Source organism: Somniosus microcephalus, chromosome 7 (genome assembly GCF_052327205.1).
Source record: "Somniosus microcephalus isolate GS21.2 chromosome 7, FLI_Smic_1.0, whole genome shotgun sequence".
In the NCBI taxonomy this organism is placed as follows: domain Eukaryota; kingdom Metazoa; phylum Chordata; class Chondrichthyes; order Squaliformes; family Somniosidae; genus Somniosus; species Somniosus microcephalus.
In genome coordinates, this window is record NC_140993.1 from 239,367,357 (window position 1) to 239,392,199 (window position 24,843).

The window sequence follows — 24,843 nt, forward strand, 5'->3', positions numbered from 1 at the left end:
ATCACGTCTTTGCTCAGTGTCCTTGTGTAGATAGCCAGCTTGGTGCAGGTAGACAGCAATGATCAACTAACTCAGCCAAGAATGGGGATTGAACCCCTACCTGCCCCCAGGTCCATATGGCTCAGCTTCTTGTTACTTTAAATAGTTGATTTGGTGAAGCAGTTGTGGGTTAAATGGGCTTTATAATCAAGTGAATGATCTCCTGGATTGCCGCTTCCACTCACTGTTGGGTGACTTTAGTTCTATATGCTTTTAAACAATTGACAGTGTTCATTGCCACCCTAATGTTAAGAGCTCACTGTAACTTGTTTCAGGCTGAATTTGAACTTGAATTTTAAATGTTGAATGCAGAATTATGTATATAACCATGAAATGGTTAACTTTGATCTTTTTGTATGAAATTAAATTTCATGGAGTATACTATTCATATTGAATTCTTGTGATTTAGCTTAGCTACTTATTACAGTAGTTTCATATCTGTGCTCCTGTGTACAAATAAAGTTTCCATTTTACTGCAGTGTAAAGTTTGCTTTTCAAGGTCAATTCTCTAAGATTCTAGCTACTTATGATTCTGAAACTATGTTCCTACACACAAGGCTTTTATTTAATTAATTAATAGATGAACAGTGTTCAAGGCTGTGGGTCAAGCTTTTACACCAGGTAGAGATGGAAAAGGAAACCCATTTGGCCCATCCGAGCTCTTCCATCCAGAAAGAAATGCTGCAGTCTGAGCCACAATATCCAGCTGTTAAATGATTCCAGAGTTATTGCTTCCACTACTTCACCTGGAAGTTCATTTCACCTGTTGATCACTTTTTGTGTGAAGAACTTCCTGACTTCAGGACAGCACTGATGCTGGGGCACTGTACTCAGCACTGCTTTCTTGCCCTTCCCTGCACCCCCCCCCCCCCCCCCCCACTGCCCTTTTATAAAAAAAAACTGAGTAATGCTCCTAACAAATATCAACTGCTTCCTATCTTTCAGCCAATTTCATAGGCATTCCCAGGTTTTTGCATTGAATTCCTTATGCTTAAGTAGCTGTAGCAAGGGCTTTTTGAATGTCCAAGTAGACCATATTGTATAGCTTTCTACCATCCATTTGAGATGTTGCTTTGTCAAACTTACAGGCAGGACTTTCCCCATCTAAATTGCTGACTGCTATTTACTAGATGATTGTCATATAGTAAACCTTTAGTTAATTTATCATTGATTCTGTTATTTACCTTGTTCTGACATAGGATTGCCAAATCTATTTTGGCACAGTTTTTGAAAATTAGTACAATATCAGCTTGTTTCTACTCTAGTGGGATTTGTTTAAAAAAATCTGAAATTTTGACTGCTTAGTGCGCCAACATACCTGTGCGAAATACTGTCGGCTCACAATCAAAATAATTCAGATGGGTACATAGAATTTGTTTAACTGGTCACGGCTGTTTTTATTCTAACAAAAACTGAGAATCTTTGTTCTATTACATTTTTAAAACAGGTTGTGTTTTTTCCCCTAGTTGACTTGGTCACCTATATCACAAGGTTTCAGTGGGACATGGCAAAGTACCCAATCAAACAGTCTCTGAAAAACATTTCTGAAATCATTACTAAGGTCGGTGTTTAAATTCATTTTTGGAACTCAATAATGTGCCTTTAACACAAGTTCTGCAGTCTGCCAAAATTTCCAAGGGATATTGTGTGTAAATATTTCGTGTTCACTAAAGATAGTTCAAATGGTTTAGTTTTGAGTGTTTTTATCTTCTAATTTTATAATTGTTAGAATCACTTTGGAAACTTGTGAGCAGAAATTAACAGTAATGTTTAGATTTTACTCCATACATTATCTAGTTGCGGAGGAATATAAATAATTCTTCTGTGTTAAGGCCAAATAACGTACAACTGTAATGTCCATAACAGATGTTCTAATATTTTATTTGCTTTATTGAGGATACATAGTCATACGTTATAGTCATACGGCACAGAAGGAGGCCATTCGGCCCATCGAGTCCGTGCTGGCTCTCTGTAGAGCAATCCAGTCAGTCCCATTCCCCCGCTCTATCCCCATAGCTGTGCAAGTTTATTTCCCTCAAGTGCCTATCCAGTCTCTCCTGGAAAACATTGAGTGTCTCCGCTTCCACCACTTCCGTCGGCAGCGAATTCCAGGTCGTCATCACTCGCTGCATTTAAAAAAAAGTTTTCCTTACATGCCCCCTGTATTTCTTGCCCAAAACCTTAAATCTGTGTCCCCTAGTCCTTGTACCATCAACTAGTGGGAACAGCCTTTCCCCGTCTAGCCTATCCAAACCTGTCATAATCTTGTACGCCTCTATCAAATCACCCCTCAACCTCCTTGACTCTAATGAAAACAAATCCAACTTCTCCAACCTGTCCTTGTAGCCAAGACCCCCCCTCCCCGGAACCATTCTGATAAATCTCCTCTGCACCCTCTCGAGGGCCTTCACATCCTTCCTAAAGTGTGGTGACCAGAACTGGATGCAATACTCCAGTTGTGGCCTAACCAGCGCTTTATAAAGATTCAGCATAACCTCTATTTTTGTACTCAATGCCTCTATTTATGAAGCCCAAGATCCCATAAGCTTTGCTAACCACTCTCTCAGTATATCCTGCCACCTTTAGGGACCTATGCACATTAACTCCCAGGTCCCTCTGTCCCTGCACACTCTTTAAAACTGTGTCATCAAGTGTATATTGCCTCTCCCTGTTCCTTCTGCCAAAATGCAGGGTAGCAGTGACGTACAGGAAAATAGAACAATTGTTTGTGTTTTATGGACTGTCAACTTGTTGATAATGGTGATTTTAAAATGGTTTGCCGAGAACCAGAAAGCTACTGTTTAGAGCTTGCTACATTTTTTTTTTGTCATGCCCACATTCCCAACTATGGTAGAGTTGAAGTTTAGTTTGGTATGAATAGAGCTTTTATTCTGTAAATTTGCCAAAGAACCCTTGATAGCAGTGGCTGATGCAGATGTAATGTTCTTGGAAGCAGTGGGTTGCATGTCATTGGCACCAGTCAATGGCATGGTCATAACAGTTGGGTACAGATGCTATTCTGCAACATAAAATTTAGCATCAACTCTCTCTACCATTTCCAAGTAGCAGTGGGAGTGTGGATTCTTTACCTGAAACTTCAGGAGCAATTGCTGGTTAATCTTCCAAGCAGCAATGATTGATGACAGCCTCGGAGTTACTACAGAGGAGGTGAAAGGGACAGTAGTGGCAACATTTCTGAGCTCCCTGCAATGATCTCCCACTTGATGGTACTTAATACTTCGAGTCTTTCTGTTAAAGGAATAAGATTGAGGTGAAGGTGGTTAGGTCATCTCTGGCCTGGTCAGCTAACTGGTTCTGGCGGATCATCCCAAGGATTGCTTTCAAGTTTTGTTATTTATTCGAATGGTCTGAAATGGGAATGTTCAGTACTGAATGGATACCATTGTATGCTCTGCTTGGTACTGAATGTTAGAGTCTTGGATTCTTTCCATTAGATTTAGGATGGAGTGAAATATCGAGCTCCAGAAGTGTTTTGAAACCTACTTTCTCCCACAAGACAACACTTCTGAATCAAATTTTCATTGTGTTTTGCTATATGATAGATTTTATTGCTCAACAGTATGTTATACAATAGCTTGGTATAACTGGCCACTTATGTAAAGCACTGAGCACTGTTTTAGAAACATAGAAGATAGGAGCAGGAGTAGGCCATTTGGCCCCTCGAGCCTGCTCTGCCATTTAATGAGATCATGGCTGATCGTCCAAATTCAGTACCCTGTCTCTGCTTTCTCCCCATATCCCTTGATCCCTTTAGCCTTAAGAAATATATCTAACTCCTTCTTGAATATATTCAATGAATTGGCCTCAACTGCCTTCTGTGGTAGAGAATTCCACAGGTTCACCACACTCTGGGTGAAGAAATTCCTCCTCATCTCAGTCCTAAATGGCTTATGACTTACCCCTTACCCTTAGCCTGTGACCCCTGGTTCTGGACTCTCCCGCCATCGGGAACATACATCCTGCATCTAGTCTGTCTAGTCCTGTTAGAATTTTATAAGCTTCAATGAGATCCCCTCTCATTCTTCTAAACTCTAGCGAATATAAGCCTAATCGACCCAATCTCTCTTCATACTTCATTCCTGCCATCCCACGTATCAGTCTGGTGAATCTTCGCTGCACTCTCTCCATGGCAAGAACATCCTTCCCAATCTGTTGCTGTTCAGATAATAATCTGCCTTCCTGTTTTTGCCACCAAAGTACATAACCTTGCATTTATCCACATTGGGCAGATGCATGGCAGATGCAGTATAATCACCCAATCTGTCCAAATCACATTGGAGTTTCTCTGCATCCTCCTCACCGCAAACACGCCCACCCAGCTTTGTGTCACCTGCAAACTTGGAGATATTACATCCAGTTCCTTCAACTAGATCATTAATATATATTGTGACTAGCTGGGGTCCTAGCACCGATCCCTGCGGTACCACACTAGTCACTGCCTGCCACTCAGAAAAAGACCTGTTTATTCCAACTCTTTGCTTCCTGTCTGCCAACCAGTTCTCTATCCAAGTCAGTACCTTACCCCCAATCCCATGCGCTTTAACTTTGCGGGACCTTATCGAAAGCCTTCTGAAAGTCCAAATACACCACATCCACTGGTTCTCCCTTATCTATTCTACCAGTCACACCCTCAAAAAATTCCAGTAGATTAGTCAAGCATGATTTACCTTTTGTAAATCCATGTTGACTTTGTCCGATCCTGTCGCTGTTTTCCAAGTGCTCTGCTATTACATCTTTCATAATGGACTCTAGCATTTCCCCACTACTGATGTCAGGCTAACCGGTCTATAATTCCCTGTTTTCTCTCTACCACCTTTTTTTAAATAGTGGGGTTACATTAGCTACCCTCCAATCTATGGGAACTGTTCGAGTCTATAGAATTTTGGAAGATGACCAGCAATGCATCTACTATTTCTAGGGCCACTTCCTTAAGTACCCTAGGATATAGATTATCAGGCCCTGGGGATTTATCGGCCTTCAATCCTGTCCATTTCCCTACAAATACTGATTTCTTTCAGTTCCTCCCTCTCATTAGACCCTATGTTCCCCGATATCTCTGGGAGGTTCTTTGTGTCCTCCTTTCTGAAGACAGAACCAAAGCATGTGTTTCATTGTTCTGCCATTTCTTTGTTCCCCATTATAAATTCCCCTGATTCTGACTGCAAGGGACCTACGCTTGACTTCACCAATCTTTTTCTCTTTACATGTCTATAGAAGCTTTTACAGTCAGTTTTTATGTTCCCTGAAAGCTTACTCTCTTACTCTCTTACTCTATTTTCCCCCTCTTAATTAATCCCTTTGTCCTCCTTTGCTGAATCCTAAACTGCTCCCAATCCTCAGGTTTGCTGCTTTTTCTGGCCAATTTATATGTCCTCGCCTTGGATCTTATGCTATTCCTAAATTCCCTTGTTAGCCACAGTTGAGTCACCTTTTTTGTTTTATTTTTTTGCCAAACAGGGATGAACAAATTCTGTAGTTCATCCATGCGATCTTTAAATGTTTGCCATTGCCTATCCACCATCAACCCTTTAAGTAACGTTCCCCAATCCATCTTAGCCTAGTCGCACCTCATACCATCGTAGTTTCCTTTATTTAAATTCAGGACCCTAGACTCTGAGTCAACTACTTCACTCTCCATTTTAATGAAGAATTTGATCATATTATGATCGCTCCTCCCCAAGGGGCCGCGCACAACAAGATTGCTAATTAATCCTTTTTCATTACATAATACCCAGTCTAAGATGGCCTGATCTCTAGTTGGTTCCTTGACATATTGGTCCAGGAAACCATCCTGTATACACTCTAGGAATTCCTCCTCCACGGTATTGTTACTAATTTAGTTAGCCCAATGTATATGTAGATTAAAGTCACCCATGACAACTGCTGTGCCCTTATTGCACGCGTCTCTAATTTCCCGTTTAATGCCATCCCCAACCTCCACATTACTGTTTGGGGATCTGTATATAACTCCCACTAACGTTTTCTGCCCCTTGGTATTTCTCAGCTCTACCCATACAGATTCCACATCATCAGAGCTAATATCCTTCCTTACTATTGTTAATCTCTTTAACCAGCAATGCTACCCCACTTCCTTTTGCTTTTTGCCTGTCCTTCCTGAGTATTGAATACCCCTGGATGTTGAATTCCCAGCCTTGGTCACCCTGGAGCCATGTCTCTGTAATCCCAATTATATCTCATCCGTTTACATCTATTTGCGCAGCTAATTCATCCACCTTATTACGAATGCTCCTTGCATTAAGACACAAATCCTTCAGGCGTCTTTTTTTAAGACTTAGTCCTTTTAGAATCATTATTTACTGTGGTCCTGATTGATTTACACCCTTGATTTTCTGCCTTCCACTTTTGCTTTTCTCCTTCCTGTCTTTTGCTTCTATTCTTGCTCCCCTTTCCCCTGTCTCCCTGCACAGGTTCCCAACCCCCTGCCATTTTAGTTTAAACCCTCCCCAACAGCACTAGCAAACACTCCTCCTCGGATATCGGTCCCGGTCCTGCCCAGGTGCAAACCGCCCAGTTTGTACTGGTCCCACCTCCCCCAGAACCGGTTCCAATATCCCAGGAATTTGAATCCCTCCCCCTTGCATCATTCCTCTAGCCACGTATTCATCTGCAATATCCTTCTATTTCTACTCTGACTAGCACGTGGCACTGGTAGCAATCCTGAGATTACTACCTTTTTGAGGTCCTATTTTTTAAATTTGCCTCCTAACTCCCTATATTCAGCTTTTAGGACCTCATCCCGTTTTTTACCTATATCGTTGGTACCTATATGCACCACGACAACTGGCTGTTCACCCTCCCTCCCCCTTCAGAATGCCCTGCAGCCGCTCCGAGACATCCTTGACCCTTGCACCAGGGAGGTAACATACCATCCTGGAGTCTCGTTTGCGGCCGCAGAAATGCCTATCTATTCCCCTTACAATAGAATCCCCCATCAATATAGCTCTCCCGCTTTTTCTCCTCCCGTCATGTGCAGCAGAGCCACCCACGGTGCCAGGAAGTTGGCTGCTGCTGCCTTCCCCTGTTAAGCCATCTCCTCCAACAATATCCAAAGCGGTATATCTGTTTGCACCTACTACTCTGCCTGACGGTCACCCATTCCCGTCCTGCCTGTGCAGCCTTTACCTGCGGTGTGACCAACTCCCTAAACGTGCTATCCACGATGTCCTCAGCATCGCAAATGCTCCAGTATGTATCCATTCGCAGCTCCAACACCGCAATGCGGTCTGCCAGTAGCTGCAGCTGGATACACTTCCCGCACACATGGTTGTCAGGGACCCAAAGTAGCATACATTGTAAGTATATAGTAGAGACAAACAGAACGGCATTCAAAATGCAGTTGGATGTTAATACGCAAGCTGCACTGGAAGATTCAGTGCTGATGGGGTGAATGGCCTTTTTTTGTCCTTTTACATATGCTCAGGCCATAATTCTTGCTGATTTCGACATTCATTCTTTTGCGAATGTGCTAGGTAGGCCCTAGTTCATTTATAACTTTTGCAGAGAAGTTTTAAATAAGTAATCGACTGCTGGGATACTGGTTGTCTGTGAAAAGGGGATAGTTTCAATTTACACTGAATTTTAGCATATATTTGATTTCCAAATGCTACAGAAGATTTTCACTTATTTTTACTTGCACACTGTTCCTGGGCCATTTGAAAGATCCATTAACTATATTATATGCTGTTTGGAAATTTGCAGCAAGTATCACAGATTGACAATGATCTAAAAGCAAGAGCATCAGCATACAACAATCTGAAAGGAAACTTACAGAATCTAGAGAGGAAGAATGTGTAAGTTATTTTTTCATGTGTATCATAATTTAAATTGAATTGCCTTGCATTTAATCTGCTTTACAATTACTGTAAAGTTAGAAGTATAAGTATTTTTACCTCTTGCTCTTTTGTTCTCCCTTTTTATGCCACATCCCCAGCTTAAGAAGTTAGATACCTCAAATAGTCATTTTACAGTCACTGGGGTTTACAGTTGCTTCAATGATGGGAATGTTGGAAGTTATGGTGGGACCACTTTGGGATTAAGTGGTTATTCCCATTTGTAGCCTATTTCTTGTCCATTCGAATTAGGAAATGTAAATGTAACCTTTTGAGAATTAATTCTTCATCCTTGGCCTCGACCATTATTGTGTCCTTTCGAAGCGCTTGTAAGTATTAATGATATATTATTTTCCCCAGGAGAACTGCAGTATTTACCTTGTGCTGATAATTGGTTTGTATGGTCATTTGTAGGGGAAGTTTGATGACGAGAAGCCTTGCTGATATTGTGAAGAAGGAAGACTTTGTAATGGACTCTGAATATCTTGTTACTTTGTTGGTAGTTGTGCCGAAGTAAGAAACTTTTTTTAATTGTTTTTTTAAAAAAGTTGTCAAAAGTTTAAAAATTGTGTACTAGTTCAACATGGCTGGTTAATATGAAAAAACCCAAATATTGATGGTAAAAGCTGAAAGTTCTAAGAAAAATCAGATGAAATGTGAAGAGATGCATTTTGGAAGGAAAACTGAGGAAAAACTAAACTAAATGGTGACATTTTAAAGCAGGGTGCAGGAACAGAGACCTGGGGGTTCACATACACAAATCTTTGAAGGTGACAGGACAAGGTGATATGGCTGTTAAGTGTTTTACTTTAAAGTTCATTATCCTCCATATTATTACAAGCATGTCAATGCCTTGGAGAGGGTGCAGAGGAAATTTCCTGGAATGGTGCCAGGGATGAGGGAATTCAGGTGTGTAGAGAGACTAGCGAAGCTGGGATTGTTCTCTTGGAGCAAAGAAGGTTAAGGGGAGATTTAATAGAGGCAATGCATTTGGGGAGGGCTAAAAAGGCAAGGGAATACACAATAAATGGTAGGATACTGAGAAGTGTAGAGGAACAGAGGGACGATAGCAAAATGCTGCAGATGCTGGAAATCCGAAATAACAACAGAAAATGCTGGAAAAACTCAGCTGACACAGCCCTCGACCGTGTCCATTTTATCTCCCGCACTTCTGCCCTCACCCCTGCCCCTCCCTCCCGGAACCACGATAGGGTTCCCCTTGTCCTCACCTTTCACCCCACCAGCCTCCACATTCAACGGATCATTTTCCGCCACCTCCAAAGTGATCCCACCACCAAACGCATCTTCCCCTCCCCTCGACTTTCAGCATTCCGTAGAGACCGCTCCTTCCGCGACACCCTAGTCCACTCCTCTATCACCCCCAGCACCCCTTCCCCTTCGCCCGGCACCTTCCCGTGCAAGCGCAGGAGATGCAACACCTGCCCTTATACCTTCCCACTGTCCAGGGCCCCAACACCCCTTCAAGGTGAAACAGCGATTTACTTGTACTTCTTGCAATCTAGTATACTGTATTCGCTGCTCACGATGCGGTCTCCTCTACATTGGGGAGACCAAACGCAGATTGGGTGACTGCTTTGCGGAACACCTCCGTTCAGTCCGTAAGGGTGACCCTGAGCTTCCGGTCACCTGTCATTTTAATTCACCGCCTCATTCCCACTCAGACCTCACTGTACTCGGGCTCTTGCATTGTTCCACGGAAGCTCAGCGTAAACTCGAGGCACAGCACCTCATCTTCCGATAAGGCACTTTACAGCCTTCTGGACTCCGTATTGAGTTCAACAATTTCAGATCATAACCTCAGCCCCCATTACATTTTTACTTTTTTTTATCCACACCTTTGTTTTGGCCCTCTTTCTCCCCCCCCCCCCCCTCCCCACACTTTTTTTTTTCTCTCCCACATGGCAGCTGTCTCTCGTTCTGCCAGCGCATTTCACACCTAATCTAGAGCCGTCTTTTGTCTCCACTAGTCCTATCACCATCTCGTCTCGTTTTGAATACCTCTTAATGTCTCTTCACTTCTCTTTTGTTCTCTCCCAGCCTGGCCTTTTAATCTATTTCATTTCCTGTGCATTTCCAGTCTTGACAAAGGGTTTGACCCAAAACATTGACTCTATTTTCTCTCCACGGATGTTGCCTGGCCTGCTGAGTTTTTCCAGCATTTTCTGTTATTGAGGAACAGAGGGACTTTGGAGTGCATGTCCACAGATCCCTGAAGGTAGCAGGTTGGGTAGATAAGGTGGTTAAGAAGGCATATGGGATATTTTCCTTTATTAGCCGAGCCATAGAATATAAGAGCAGGAAGGTTATTCAACTGCATAAAACACTAGTTAGGCCTCAGCTAGAGTACAGCATACAGTTCTGGTCACCACATTACAGGAAAGATGTGATTGCACTAGAGATGTTGCAAGGACTGGAGAATTTTAGCTATGAGGAAAGATTGGATAGGCTGGGGTAGTTTTCTTTGGAACAGAGGAGGCTGAGGGGAGACTTGACTGCGGTGTATAAAATTGAGGGGCCGAGATAGAGTGGATAGGAAGGACCTATTTCCCTTAGCAGAGAAGTCAATAGCCAGGGGGCGTAGATTAAAAGTAATTCGTAGAAGGATTAGAGGGGAGTTGAGGAGAACCCAGAGGGTGGTGGGGGTCTGGAACTCACTGCCTGAGTGGGTGGTAGAGGCAGAAACCCTCATTGCACTTAAAAAGCACTTGGATATGCACTTGAAGTGCGGTAACTACAAGGCTACGGACCAAGAGCTGGAAAGTGGGATCAGGTTGGATAGCTCTTTCGGCCGGCACAGACACGATGGGCCAAATGGCCCCCTTCTGTGCTGTAAATTTCTCTGATTCTAGGTGTTCAAAATTGAGTAGTTTTGATAGGGTAAATAGGGACAAACATTTTCTACTGGCAGGAGGATCGGTAACGAGAGGACACAGATTTAAGATAATTGGCAAAAAATGCCAGGGGGGGCAAGATGAGATTTTTTCACTGAGTTATGATCTGGAAAGCACTGCCTGAAAGGGTGGTGGAATCAGACTCAATAGTAACTTTTAAGAGGGAATTGGACATATGTTTAAAAAGTAAAAATTGCAGGGATATGGGGCAAGAGCAGGGGAATGGGACTAATTGGTAGCTCTTTGAGAGTCGGCACAGAGCTGAAGGGCCTCCTGTGCTGCATGATTCTTTGATGTCCATTCAATTATCCATTATAGTCACTATTATAACAATTAGTGTTGTTTTGTTGACTTCTGGGTAGACCAGAAGTTGAAATCTTGTAACAATACAAACCTCCTGAATATTTTCCAAGTGCTTTTCCTGGAGTTTTATCATTAAATGTCAGAATGTGGTGTTTCTGGTTCCATCCAGTGTTTGAAAGTGGAATTGCAAAAATAACATTAGACTTGCCATTCAACGTTTGATGCTTCATAAGGCAGAGCAATAGTTGAAGGGTACAATTTATAGTTCAGTGCATATATACAGTATATTGATCCCACATTTACTAACCTGAACTTTACCACAAGGTCGAACTATATTGAAGGGAGCTAATAAGTTATTCTTGGGCCTTACAAGTCTGTTACTTCCCTATTATAATTTAGTTTTTTTTCCTGCACCTTTTGAATTCTCATCTCTGTAGCCAAGAATAGTGACTACTGTCTATACTTGCTTGTCCTAAATTGTAATCAGGATTGAATTTTCAGGCACCTAGATATGAACCTGCATGTAGGGGGCAGGCTGTTTGAGTTTTGCATAAGGTAAACATTCCAAAGGTTAACTTCCTATATCTTTAGTCATTATTTCAGATTGGGTAGATTCTCGGTTAAACCAGTTTTGCTGGAGGCTTCTTTCAGGGTCAGTCACAATGAAGGCAGCAATATCTAGCGTGTTCCATCTAATCTTGTGCCATGCCTGGCCCTGAAAATAGGGCATTGTGCAATCCCAACTGCTCTCAAACTATAATTAAGGCAAAATGGCCCTACCTTGGTTTAGAAATTTTAAGATAGTATTATGTGATCTCAAGAAATGGATGAGTGCACTGGATACAGCAAAGGCTATGAGCCCCGACAATATCCTGGTTGTCGTGCTGAAAACTTGTGCTCCAGAACTAGCCGTGCCTCTAGTCAAGCTGTTCAAGTACAGCTACAACACTGGCATCTACCCGACAATGTGGAAAACTGCCCAGGTATGTCCTGTCCACAAAAAACAGGACAAATCCAATCCGGCCAATTACCGCCCCATCAGTCTACTCTCAATTATCAGCAAAGTGATGGAAGGTGTCATCAACAGTGCTATCAAGCAGCACTTCCTCATCAATAACCTGCTCACCGATGCTCAGTTTGGGTTCTGCCAGGACCACTCGGGTCCAGACCTCATTACAGCCTTGGTCCAAACAGGGACAAAAGAGCAGAATTCCAGAGGTGAGATGAGAGTGACTGCCCTTGACATCAAGGCAGCATTTGACCGAGTGTGGCATCAAGGAACCCTAGTAAAATTGAAGTCAGTGGGAATTGGGGAAAACTCTCCACTGGCTGGAGTCATACCTAGCACAAAGGAAGATGGTTGTGGTTGTTGGAGGCCAATCATCTCAGCCCCAGGACATCGCTGCAGGAGTTCCTCAGCAGTGTCCTAGGTCCAACCATCTTCAGCTGTTTCATCAATGACCTTCCCTCCATCATAAGGTCAGAAGTGGGGTTGTTTGCTGATGATTGCACAGTGTTCAGTGCCATTCGCAACTCCACAGATAATGAAGCAGTCTATGCCTGCATGCAGCAAGACCTGGATGACATTCAGGCATGGGCTGATAAGTAGCAAGTAACATACGTGCCAGGCAATGACTATCTCCAACAAGGGAGCGTCTAATCCCGCTCCTTGAATTTTAACGGCATTACCATCGCCGAATCCCCCAACATCAACATCCTGTGGGTCCCCATTGACCAGAAACTTAACTGGACCAGCCACATAAATATTGTGGCTACAAGAGCAGGTCAGAGGCTGGGTATTCTGTGGTGAGTGTCTCCCCTCCTGACTCCCAAAAGCCTTTCCACCATCTACAAGGCACAGGTCAGGAGAGTGATGGAATACTCTCCACTTGCCTGGATGAGTGCAGCTCCAACAACACTCAAGAAGCTCGACACCATTCAGGACAAAGCAGCCCGCTTGATTGGCACCACATCCACCACCTTAAACATTCACTCCCTCCGCCACCAGTGCACCGTGGCTGCAGTGTGTACCATCTGCAAGATGCACTGCAGTAACTCGCCAAGGCTTCTTTGACAGCACCTCCCAACCCACGACCTCTACCATCTAGAAGAACCACACGGTTGCAGCAGTTCAAGAAGGCGGTTCACCACCACCTTCTCAAGGGCAATTAGGGATGGGCAATAAATGCTGGCCTTGCCAGTGATACCCACATCCCAGGAACGAATAAAAAAAAAAGTGGCATTTTTCAAATTTTTGTGATGTTTCACCAATAATGCAGTGCAATGGTAAAACTGCATCTGTTAGTGCATGTTCTCACTCAGGCCAACATCCCCAGCATCGAAGCTTTGACCACGCGCGATCAGCTCCAATGGACGGGCCACATTGTCCACATGCTCGATAGGAAACTCCCAAAACGAGCGCTCTACTCGGCAAGAGAGCCCCAGGTGGGCAGAGGAAACGCTTCAAGGACACTCTCAAAGCCTCCTTGAAAAAGTGAAACATCCCCACCGACACCTAGGAATCCCTGGCCCAAGACTGCACAAAGTGGAGGAGAAGCATCCGGGAAGGTGCCGAACACCTCGAGTCTCTTCGCCGGGAGCAAGTGGAAGGAGCGCACGTCAACCCAAGCACCCCACCCGCCCCTTCAACCACCATCTGCCCCAACTGTGACGGAGACTGTAGGTCCCGCATTGGACTCATCAGTCACCTGAGAACTCATTTTTAGTCTGGAAGCAAGTCATCCTCCGTTCCGAGGGACTGCTGAAGAAAAAGAAGTGGTGCATGCTCTCGTAAACTAGTACTTGCTAATTTGTTAGAAAAGTGTTTTCCCACCTATTCACGAATGCATCAACAGAAAATTAGAAACTTGTTGCATGAGCACAAGTGCCGTACTCTCATAATTATGCATTTTGGTGTTTATTTTACCGTCATTAAAGTCATCTAGTGTTGATGTCCAGCAATTTTGAATTGGGTACAGGATGACATGTTGAGTAAGATGCTTTTGTATTTTAGTATAATTTAGAAAATAGTAAAAGCAACCATTTGATTGCAGATTAAAGTAGTTGTGGCGAGCAGGTAATTTTTTTGTTTCAGTGCTTTAGGCCATCACAATTAGAAAATTGGTATCCGCAAGTAGTAATGGACAAACTATAAAGGGATACATTGTGAAGTCTAAATAGTCTTCAGCAATCATCAACTTCATGGCATACATAACTTCATCATATAACTAAAAATGATTACAGTTAAATGACCAATTGGATGTGAAAATATCACCCTGGCCCCTGAACCATTGCATAATTATTCAACCACTTTTTTTCTTTAGAACAAGTTATCTTGAATGGGAGAAAACTTATGAAACTCTGGCGGAGATGGTGGTCCCACGGTCAAGCAAGTAAGGGAGGTCTTTGATCTATTTTCTGTAATCTTTCTATCCAGTATAAGCTGAAAACCTGTGCAATGCATTCTAACCTCTGACTTTTATTTTGGTGTGGCGCAGCTTAATCCAACTATTTAGAAGCAGTGTAGTTATTGGGTCTAAGCTTAATTTAAGGCTGAACTAACTTAACTTTCAGTTAGCGATGATAGAGATTCCTGGTATACTTAAGTTTAGCAGCCTAATAGTGCAGCATTTTAATATGAACATGCTATTCTGTAACATAGGGCACTAAATTAACTGCTATACATGCATACCAACTGATAGTTTCATGCTGATGGTCAGTATTTGCTGACAACATTCAACACACATTGGACTGGATTCCTCTACCCTCAGTGAGACTCCTGCGGCTAATGGAAGGGATTCTAGCTGGTGCATGTTGTAGGCAGGAATTATCATCTACTGTATGCAACAGCTGGAACCCTTTCAATTAGCAGCAGGACTCTATAGGAGTGGCGCTGCAGGGACAGGAGGGAGGGAAATGGATGTCAACTGAATGGGAAAGGGAAGGGAGAGGTGGAGGGGAGTAAGAACCTGGGAGTGGAACTTCGGCTGGGGCTAAGAGGGGAGAGGCTCAGCAGTGTTTTGGGAAGGGGAGGAGGCAGAGTGCCGACATGAACTAAGGGGGGGGGGGGAAGAGAGAAAGCATGCCAGGTTCAATGGGAGGGGAGTGGTGAAAGAATACGGAGTTGGAGGGGGGAGAAGAGTCACAGGTTGAATTGGCGGGGGGAGAAGGGGTGGAGGAAGAAAAGAATTGAGGGAGAGGAAAAGGGAGAAGAGTACTATGAACTGGAAGGGTTGGAGGAGGAGAAAGTGCCCCTTTGAAAGCGTGGAGAGTTGGATGGGTACAGTCATGAGTAAATTTACTTAGAATTTATGTGGAAGAGTGACTTTTGAGAAAATGGTGGTATGTTAGTAATTCAGTTTAAAAAATCTTTGTGTGAAACATACAAATACTTACAATTAACCAGAATGCATCATTTTTAATGTCAAATTTTCAAGCGGAGCATGCTCCCGGACCCATTAGCACCAATTTTATATCTTTAGCATTTCCTTCTTCAGCATTTCATGTACTTAAGTTTACTTTCCTCCAACACAAGTGAAGGAATGTTTGGTATACCTACAACCTGTTACAAAGCTTGTGTAACTACCTGTTTTCACATGTTGTAGGCTTATAATCAGGGCTGTTCTTACGATGTCAGCTGTTTTGAAGCTGTTGGTCAGCTTTTGCTAATTTTCTATGTTGCTTATAATTCCTCACATGGTGAAGTTTGGAACTCCGGTGGCCATTCCAAAGGGGAGATGTTGCAGAGGCTGGGTGTTAGCTGACAGGGCGAGAGTTGGACGGGGTATCGTGTCTTGGTGAACTGGGGCAGAAGTTACCTGCCTCATTCTTGCATTCTTTTCCAGTGTTCTCAAAAGAGTGAGGTCCCTTGCTCACCTGTGGTGTACAAGATGGCAAGAGAAGAAGAGGGGAGAAGATGTTGGGCATACTTTTAAATAAATATCTTGTACGTTGGTCAGGCATGCAATATGGATTGAACTGCTCTGCTTTTTAGCATTAAAAAGAACTGATTTATATTTAAAATATATCTGTCACTTGTGCTTAACATGCTGTGAGTGAACATTGGGTGAGACCCAGCCACAACATTGCAAGTTCAGTGCTCAGCCTACATTTAGAGTGGGTACATTTGTGAACAGGATAACAATCTTCTTGTACTTTAAATATCAGGCCTCCGAAATCTAAGCAATGATGTATAACGATTTTAGATGTGCCATTTTTTATGAGAGACTTTTTTTTCCCCTCCTGAAAGGTTGATATGTGATGACAACGATAGTGGCTTGTTCACGGTCACGTTGTTCAGGAAGGCAGTTGATGACTTTCGACTAAAGGCCAGGGAGAACAAGTAAGGATTTCTTTCCAAATAATTTCCTTTAGAGATCTGCATTTCAGAAATGGTTGCACTCAGTTTTCTTTCCTTCCCTTCCATTCAGGTTTATTGTTCGGGATTTCCAGTATAATGAAGAGGAGCTGAAAGCAGATAAAGAAGAAATGACTCGACTTTCAACTGACAAAAAGAAACAGTTTGTATGTATTCAAATCTAAACTGTGATACAAGCCACAGCCTATGCAGCTGTAAAAGTCATGCTCTTCATGTGCAGTGTACTCCCAGAATGAGCATGTAACTGGTCATTCAATACAACTTAGTGCACAATCTGTGCTGTAGGTTGATGACCATTTAGAAACTTAACAAAAAAATATGAAGTGGCATTCTTATTACTTGTACTGGATTGGTTTTGAGCAGTTAGTAATTTAACATCAGGTGAAGAAATTTGAGGATCGTCGTGTCTTAATTAAAATTGCCAGGACATTGCTAATCTAATAGGTAGCTACTCTCTAATAAACATTTACAATAGAACCTCACCCTATTCAAGTAATTTCAAAGTAGGCGGACCACACTGTACTAAAGCTCTGGCCTACTGAAACACTAAATTTAACAATGGCCTCCCAGACCTGGTGATTTACCCTCCTGCAGACAATTGTCTAGGTATAGAGGGAGCAGCACCGAGAAGCCCATAAGCCCATGAGTGCGAGTCATCAAAGAGTGCTGTGAGTTTGGGTAAGTGTGAGAGTTCTTTAATTGTTATTTCTCTTTAAATCATTCTTGATAAGATTACTTAAGCAGTTTAAGTAAAGGGGAAAAGTTAAATATTTGGGATTCTGTTGGTTTAAGAACGGTAAAACAAGGTTACACTGCAGTAGGAGTAAATTGGCACAGCAGGCAGTGGAAACCAGCTTTCTAACCAATCAGCAGGGGTGACTCATTTGGCTGTAAACAAACAAACAGTATAAAAAGACCAGTCCAAGTGTGAGTCATCAGAGAGTGCTGTGAGTTTGGGTAAGTGGGGTGTTAGGTGCTCTTTTCAAACTTTAACTCTGTGGGTTGTAGTTAATAAGGCCTTTCTGGTGCAGAGTGACTGTTGGTAAACCATTTAACTGGTGTAACTAGAGGGATTGATTTAATTTAAATCCAATTAATTAAAGGGGATACTAGCATCTAAAATCGGGCAGAGGGTGTCCATAACTAACAATAAAAAATTTAATTAATTACATAGAATGGAGCAGGTGATGTGTTACTGTTGCGCGATGTGGGAACTGGTGAACCCCATTGAGGCTCACGGTGATTACGTCTGTGACAAGTGTCTGCTGCTACAGGAACTCCAGCTCCGTGTTGATGAGCTGGAGTCTGAGCTTCAGACACTGCGACACATCAGGGAGGGGGAGAAGTACCTGGACTCTGTGTATCAGGAGGTGGTCACACCTATGAAGTTAATTAATTCAGATGTAGCCCATGGTCAGGGACAGGACGGTGTGACTATGAGTGAGGCAGGTACGGGGATCCAGGAGGTAGAGCTGGAGGAGCCGCAGCCCTTGCTCTTGACCAACAGGTTTGAGGTTCTTACTCCCTGTGGGGACAGGAGCAGGGACTGCAGGGAGGATGAGCAACCTGGCCACAGCACCGTGGAACGGGGGGCCATTCAAGAGGGGGGAGTAAATAGAAATGTTGTAGTGATAGGGGATAGTATTAGGGGGATAGATAGAGTTCTTTGCAGCCGAGAGCGAGAGTCCCGAAGGCTGTGTTGCCTACTCGGTGCCAGGGTTAAGGACATCTCCTCTGGGCTGGAAAGAAACTTGCAGTGGGAGGGGGTGGATCCAGTTGTCGTGGTCCATGTTGGTGCAAACGACGTAGATAGGACTAGGAAGCCGGTTCTGTTAAAGGAGTATGAGCAGCTAGGGTCAAATTAAAAAACAGAACCTCAAGGGTAATAATCTCTGGATTATTACCTGAGCCACGAGCGAATTTGGCTAGGACAAATAAAATTAGAGAGTTAAATGCGTGGCTCAAAGACTGGTGTGGGAGAAATGGGTTTTGCTTCCTGGGACACTGGCACCAGTACTGGGGCAGGAGGGAGCTGTTCCGTTGGGATGGGCTTCACTTGGCCAGTGCTGGGGCTAGAGTCCTGGCGGATCATATAACTAGGGCTGTAGAGAGGGCTTTAAACTAACTGGGGGGGGGGGGGAAGGTTCCTAGAGAGCAAATAATAAAAATGACAACAGAGAAGGTCATAGACTTAGGTAGCAGTGGGGAAATTAAAAACCAGAGCGTGTCAGGAAGGGGCAGAAGGTATGGAGTAAAAGGTAAAGTAATAAAAAGGGCAAAAGCAGGAACTAAGTGTCACAAAACATATTTGAAAGTTCTCTATCTGAATGCACGTAGCATTCGTAACAAAATAGACGAGTTAATGACACAAATAACTACATATGGGTATGATCTTGTGGCCATTACAGAAACATGGCTGCAGGGTGACAATGCCTGGGAATTAAATGTACCACGTTATTTAACGATCAGGAAGGACAGGCAGGAAGGAAGGGGAGGTGGGGTGGCTATGTTAATAAAGGAAGGAATCACTAATACAGAGAAATGATATTGGGTCAAAAGATCAGGATAATGAAACAGTTTGGGTGGAGGTAAGGAATAATAAGGGGAAAAAAACACTAGTGGGCGTAGTCTATAGGCCTCCGAACAGTTGCAACTCTGTGGGACGGAGTATCAATCAGGAAATAGTTGAGGCTTGTGATAAGGGAACATCTATAATTATGGGGGATTTTAACTATCATATTAATTGGACAAATCAAATTGGGCAGGGCTGCCTTGAGGATGAGTTCATTGAGTGTATTAGGGATGGGTTTCTTGAGCAGTATGTAACTGAACCGACCAGGGGGCAAGCAACCTTCGATCTGGTCCTGTGTAACGAGACAGGATTAATAAAAAATGTCCTAGTAAAGGATCCCCTTGGAATGAGTGACCATAACATGGTTGAATTCCATATTCAATTAGAGGGTGAGAAGGTTGGATCTCAAACAAGCGTGCTAAGCTTGAATAAAGGAGACTATGAAGGTATGAGAGCGGAATTGAGTAGAGTGGATTGGGAAAATAGATTAAAGGGTAAGACGATACATGATCAGTGGTGTACATTTAAGGAGTTATTTTACAACTTCCAAAAAATATATATTCCACTGAGAAGAAGAGTGTAAAAGAAAAGACAGCCATCCGTGGCTAAGTAAAGAAATTAAGGCTAGTATTCGACTAAAAACAAGGGCATATAAGGTAGGCAAATCTAGTGGGAGGATAGAGGATTGGGAAAACTTTAAAAGACAGCAAAAAATAACAAAAAGATTGATTAAGAAAGGGAAGATAGATTATGAAAGTAAATGAGCAAAAAATATAAAAACAGATAGTAAGAGTTTTTATAGTTATATAAAAAGAAAAAGGGTGGCTAAAGTAAATGTTGGTCCCTTAGAGGATGAGACCGGGAAATTAATGGTGGGAAATATGGAGATGGCAAAAACACTGAATGAATATTTTGTATCAGTCTTTACAGTAGAAGGCACTAAGAATATCCCAACACTGGACAAACAGGGGGCTAAAGGGGGGGAGGAGCTAAACACGATCAAAATCACTAAGGAAGTGGTACTCGGTAAAATAATGGGACTCAAGGCGGATAAATCACCTGGACCTGATGGCTTACATCCTAGGGTCTTGAGGGAAGTGGCGGTAGGGGTTGTGGATGCATTGATAATTTTCCAAAACTCCCTGGACTCAGCAAAGGTCCCGGCAGACTGGAAAACTGCTAATGTAACACCCTTATTTAAAAAGGGCAGTAGACAGAAGGCTGGAAACTATAGACCGGTTAGCCTAACATCTGTGGTAGGTAAAATTTTGGAGTCCATTATTAAGGAGACAGTAACAGAACATTTGGATAATCATAATTTAATAGGACAAAGTCAGCATGGTTTTATGAAGGGGAAGTCATGTTTGACAAATTTGCTGGAGTTCTTTGAGGAAGTAACATATAGGGTGGATAAAGGGGAACCAGTGGACGTAGTGTATTTAGACTTCCAAAAGGCATTTGACAAGGTGCCACACAAGATTATTGCTTAAGATAAAAAAAATCACGGGATTGGGGGTAATATTCTGGCATGGATAGAGGATTGGCTATCTAACAGAAGGCAGAGAGTTGGGATAAATGGTTCGTTCTCAGACTGGCAATCAGTAACTAGTGGTGTTCCGCAGGGGTCAGTGCTGGGTCCCCAACTCTTTACAATCTATATTAACGATTTGGAGGAAGGGACCGAGTGTAACATATCAAAGTTTGCAGATGATACTAAGATGGGAGGGAAAGTAGTGAGTGAGGAGGACATAAAAAACCTGCAAGGGGACATAGACAAGCTAAGTAAGTGGGCAGAGATTTGGCAGATGGAATACAATACTGGAAAGTGTGAGGTTATGCACTTTGGCAGGAAAAATCGTAGAGCAAGTTATTATCTTAATGGCAAGAAACTGGAAAGTACTGAAGTACAAAGGGATCTGGGGGTCCTGGTGCACGAAACTCAAAAGGTTAGTATGCAGGTGCAGCAAGTGATTAAGAAGGCCAATGGAATGTTGGCTTTCATTGCTAGGGGGATAGAATATAAAAATAGGGAGGTATTGCTTCAGTTGTACAAGGTATTGGTGAGACCGCACCTGGAATACTGCGTACAGTTTTGGTGTCCATACTTAAGAAAGGACATACTTGCTCTCGAGTCAGTACAAAGAAGGTTCACTCGGTTAATCCCGGGGATGAGGGGATGGACATATGAGGAGAGGTTGAGTAGATTGGGACTCTACTCATTGGAGTTCAGAAGAATGAGAGGCGATCTTATTGAGACATATAAGATTGTGAAGGGGTTGGATCGGGTGGATGCGGGGAGGATGTTCCCGATGATGGGTGAAACTAGAACTAGGGGGCATAGTCTTAGAATAAGGGGCTGCTCTTTCAAAACTGAGATGAGGAGGAACTACTTCACTCAGAGGGTGGTAGGTCCATGGAATATGCTGCCCCAAAAAGCTGTCGAAGCTACATCATTACATAAATTTAAAACAGAAATAGACAGTTTCCTAGAAGTAAAGGGAATTAAGGGTTACGGGGAACGGGCAGGAATTTGGACATGAGTCTAGGTTCGGATCGGACATGGCCCTGTGGGTAGCGGAGCGGGCCCAGGGACCGTGTAGCCTGATCCTGCTCCTATTTCGTGTGTCTGATTCTGTTAGATTCAGGAGATGGTTCAGTGATAGATTGGCGGTTAGGATCAGATCAGCCATGATCTTATTGAATGGCGGAGCAGGCTCGAGGGGCCGATTGGCCTACTCCTGCTCCTATTTCTTATGTTCTTATAAGTCAAATCATGGAACACAACCGCATCACCAGAGTAACAAACGTTGCGGCAAATATGAAGTGTTGCTTGCAGGAGGGATGCCATGGGTGCTGTTTTTATTTCTCTCTAGATTAAGTGTGTTTTTCGTATTGCATCCTTCAAGCAAGTGGAATGTTTGATTTCTGGGGGTTTTGGTGGAATGACTTCATACTGGCCAGCATTTAACCGTCAACCAACATCATCAAAAACAGAAAAACTGGCCATTAATCACATTGCTGTTTGTGGGACCTTGCTGTGCGCAAATTGTTGTCGTGTTTGCCTACAAAACAACAGACTACAATTAAAAAGTAATTAATTGGCTGTAATGCACTTTGAAATGTCTTTATGACATCAAAGTTGCTATATACATACAAGTTTTTGTTTTTTCTTGGAAATAACAATTTTAATGATTTGAGTAATGAAAGAAATCACCTGCAAAGTAGCTTGACTCCATGAACACCGCTTAGATTTTTTAAAGAATTCCATAAACAAATTTAGAACATATACTTGAAAGATCAACTGCAACGACTTGGAGCAGCCCATTTGTAGGTTTATGGGTATCCCGTTATATTTTGTTTAATTGTTATTTTTAGGTTTGCATATTGGTGATTGTTGGTTGCTGCTCTTTCTAGGGAATGGAACTTGTTTTTTATTGGTTCACATTTAGTGGGGTATTTGAGGTAATCAATATGATTAACTGAACAAGTATTAGTTATGTGGGATTGTCACTTTTTTGGGTTAATTTTAAATAAAAGAATATGTTTTTTAAGTGGCTGGTTGATGTAAGGTGTTAGGACTAATTGGATATTTAAATTAATTGATTTCATATTAAAATAGGTGCAAAGTAACATGACAATAGCTTGCAACCTAGTGGAGTACAGGCAAAGTCCACCGCAGAGCTGCTTAATGTGTGACTTGATGAACTGGTTGACTGACAAATTCTTGCATCTTAAAAGGATTCAAGAGAGAAATTCAATGAAATAAAATTTTAGTATTGTAAATTCCAATTCACCAAAATGTTGACGGATGTCAACCAGCATAGTTTCCCCAAATCTCTCTCTCTCGTTTTGGTTCTTTGTGCCTTTCAACTGCATGTGATGTCTGTATTATTGCTATCCAGTACATCACAACATTAAATAATTATAACCTGAAAAAAAAAAAGCAACAATGAAATGTAAAAGGTCTGTATTACTAGTAGAAGGCACAGAAGTTTGAATGTCATTACATCAAATTCCACTTGTATTTCCTCATTTCTCCCCTGGCTTTCTCTTCCCTCCCCCACCCCACCCCATTTTTTTCTACCTCAAGAAAACTAAAGTTGCCAGGAATTAAAAAAAAGCAACATAGCCCAGGAACCATAGGAATGATGTATATTGCCCTGTTTGTATTTCTCACAATTAGAAAGCAACGGCCACATCTTCCTTTTGAGCTGCAAGTGTTGCATGTTAGCATGGCACCATTAGTTTTTGCTGATCAGTTCAGCTTTCCCCAGATGGTTCCATTGCTGCAATAATTTAAATTAAATGTTAAAGGGAAGCAAATGAGGACAAATGGTTTGGACACTTGCCCACAAATCCTTTCTTGATAAGGTTCAGTTGATTATTAATTGCATTTATTAGCAGCGGCAGGCTGTGGTGAGGCAAACATGAACTCGGAGGGGCAGAAGTGCGATCCGGGCCCTGAGAGCATTTAGGCTTGGAAATGTGCGAGAAAGCAGCCACAGTGAGGAAGCAGTGACTGGTGCAGAATGTGAGTAGCTATGGCAGACAGACAATGGAGGGTGGGAGAGATGGACAGCGATAGCCTCGTCAGCTGAAGACAGCGGGGAGCAGAATGAAGCTCTGCAAGGGAGGCTTGCTAATTATATTGCATTTGGGAGCTAGGGAATATATTCATTTCGTGTGGAATATATGTATTTCTAGAACTTGGGAATATGTATATTCATATAAAAATGTAAAGTAAAACACATTTGCAAAGAGTAGCCTAGGGGCACCAGTTGCAGGTGATGAAGCCAGCCAGAAGCAGGCATCCAATTAAACTTCAAATTTTAGAGGGGAGGCAGGAGGCTGAAATGTGGCAAGATCTTAAAAAAAAAAATAGAGAAAATATTGCAATTAAAATTGCAAGTATTGAGATGCCACCTAGAGGCATGACAGAAATGGTGAGGAATGATGAGTGCACGGTGTATGTACAGAATTTAATATGGATAGATTGAGTTAAATGGGTGCTTCATTTTTGGTTGAGGGAAAATGATAAAAAATACCCGATGATCATCAGCACCATGCCTCGCCACAACCATGTGCTGTGCTGCAGTCCCTGTCTTACAATTTTAAACGTTTATATGAAAACTGCTGTTGCAAATGACCTTTGACATAATGTTTGCTTGCAATAGGCATTTTGTACTCAAGAAGGCTAAAACATGTACAAGTAATGAGAGTATAAAATAAAAGCAAATTATCCAATTTGGGTGGTAAATCTGTTAATGCAGCACTTGAATAAATTAAAATAGAGGATTCCTTCATATTTTGCAATATTACTTTTATAAGAAACAGTAAATACAGGTAACCAAGTGCACAGATTTTGTTTTATACATCCTAGTTGAAAAATAAATATCAACAGTTTTGTAAATGATTATCATAAAGCTTGAAGCTAAACAAGTGATATTGTGGAAAAAGATACAGAAGACTAACAGCATTGCAATAAACTAGTCTTTGCTTAAAGTGCTAAACTGTTTGTTTACAGGGTCCCTTGGTGCGATGGCTGAAAGTTAACTTCAGTGAAGCTTTCATTGCATGGATTCATGTGAAAGCATTACGGGTTTTTGTAGAGTCTGTTCTAAGGTATGGTTGATTAGTAACTTCACTAATTTGAAATTTCTCACGATGCAATTGCAAATGCTATCTCACAATCTCCTTTTTAAGCTTTTCTTTAGTTTCAACGCTTACTTTTATCATCAATTTAATTTATAATCATTGCATAATAGTTCC

General features: G+C 42.3%; 1 protein-coding gene across 8 annotated transcripts in view; it reads left to right on the top strand.

The window, feature by feature from the left end:
* LOC147115171 (V-type proton ATPase subunit C 1-A) overlaps positions 1-24,843 on the top strand; it is a 159,906-nt gene that overhangs the window by 126,127 nt on the left and 8,936 nt on the right. For all 8 annotated transcript variants that reach the window (XM_085993492.1, XM_085993494.1, XM_085993493.1 and 5 more), the window contains 7 exons: positions 1,506-1,600; positions 7,780-7,871; positions 8,325-8,423; positions 14,449-14,517; positions 16,374-16,466; positions 16,555-16,648; positions 24,599-24,696. In XM_085993492.1, coding sequence (XP_085849618.1) covers positions 1,506-1,600; positions 7,780-7,871; positions 8,325-8,423; positions 14,449-14,517; positions 16,374-16,466; positions 16,555-16,648; positions 24,599-24,696 — 640 coding nt within the window. The remainder of the gene's footprint in view (positions 1-1,505; positions 1,601-7,779; positions 7,872-8,324; positions 8,424-14,448; positions 14,518-16,373; positions 16,467-16,554; positions 16,649-24,598; positions 24,697-24,843) is intronic.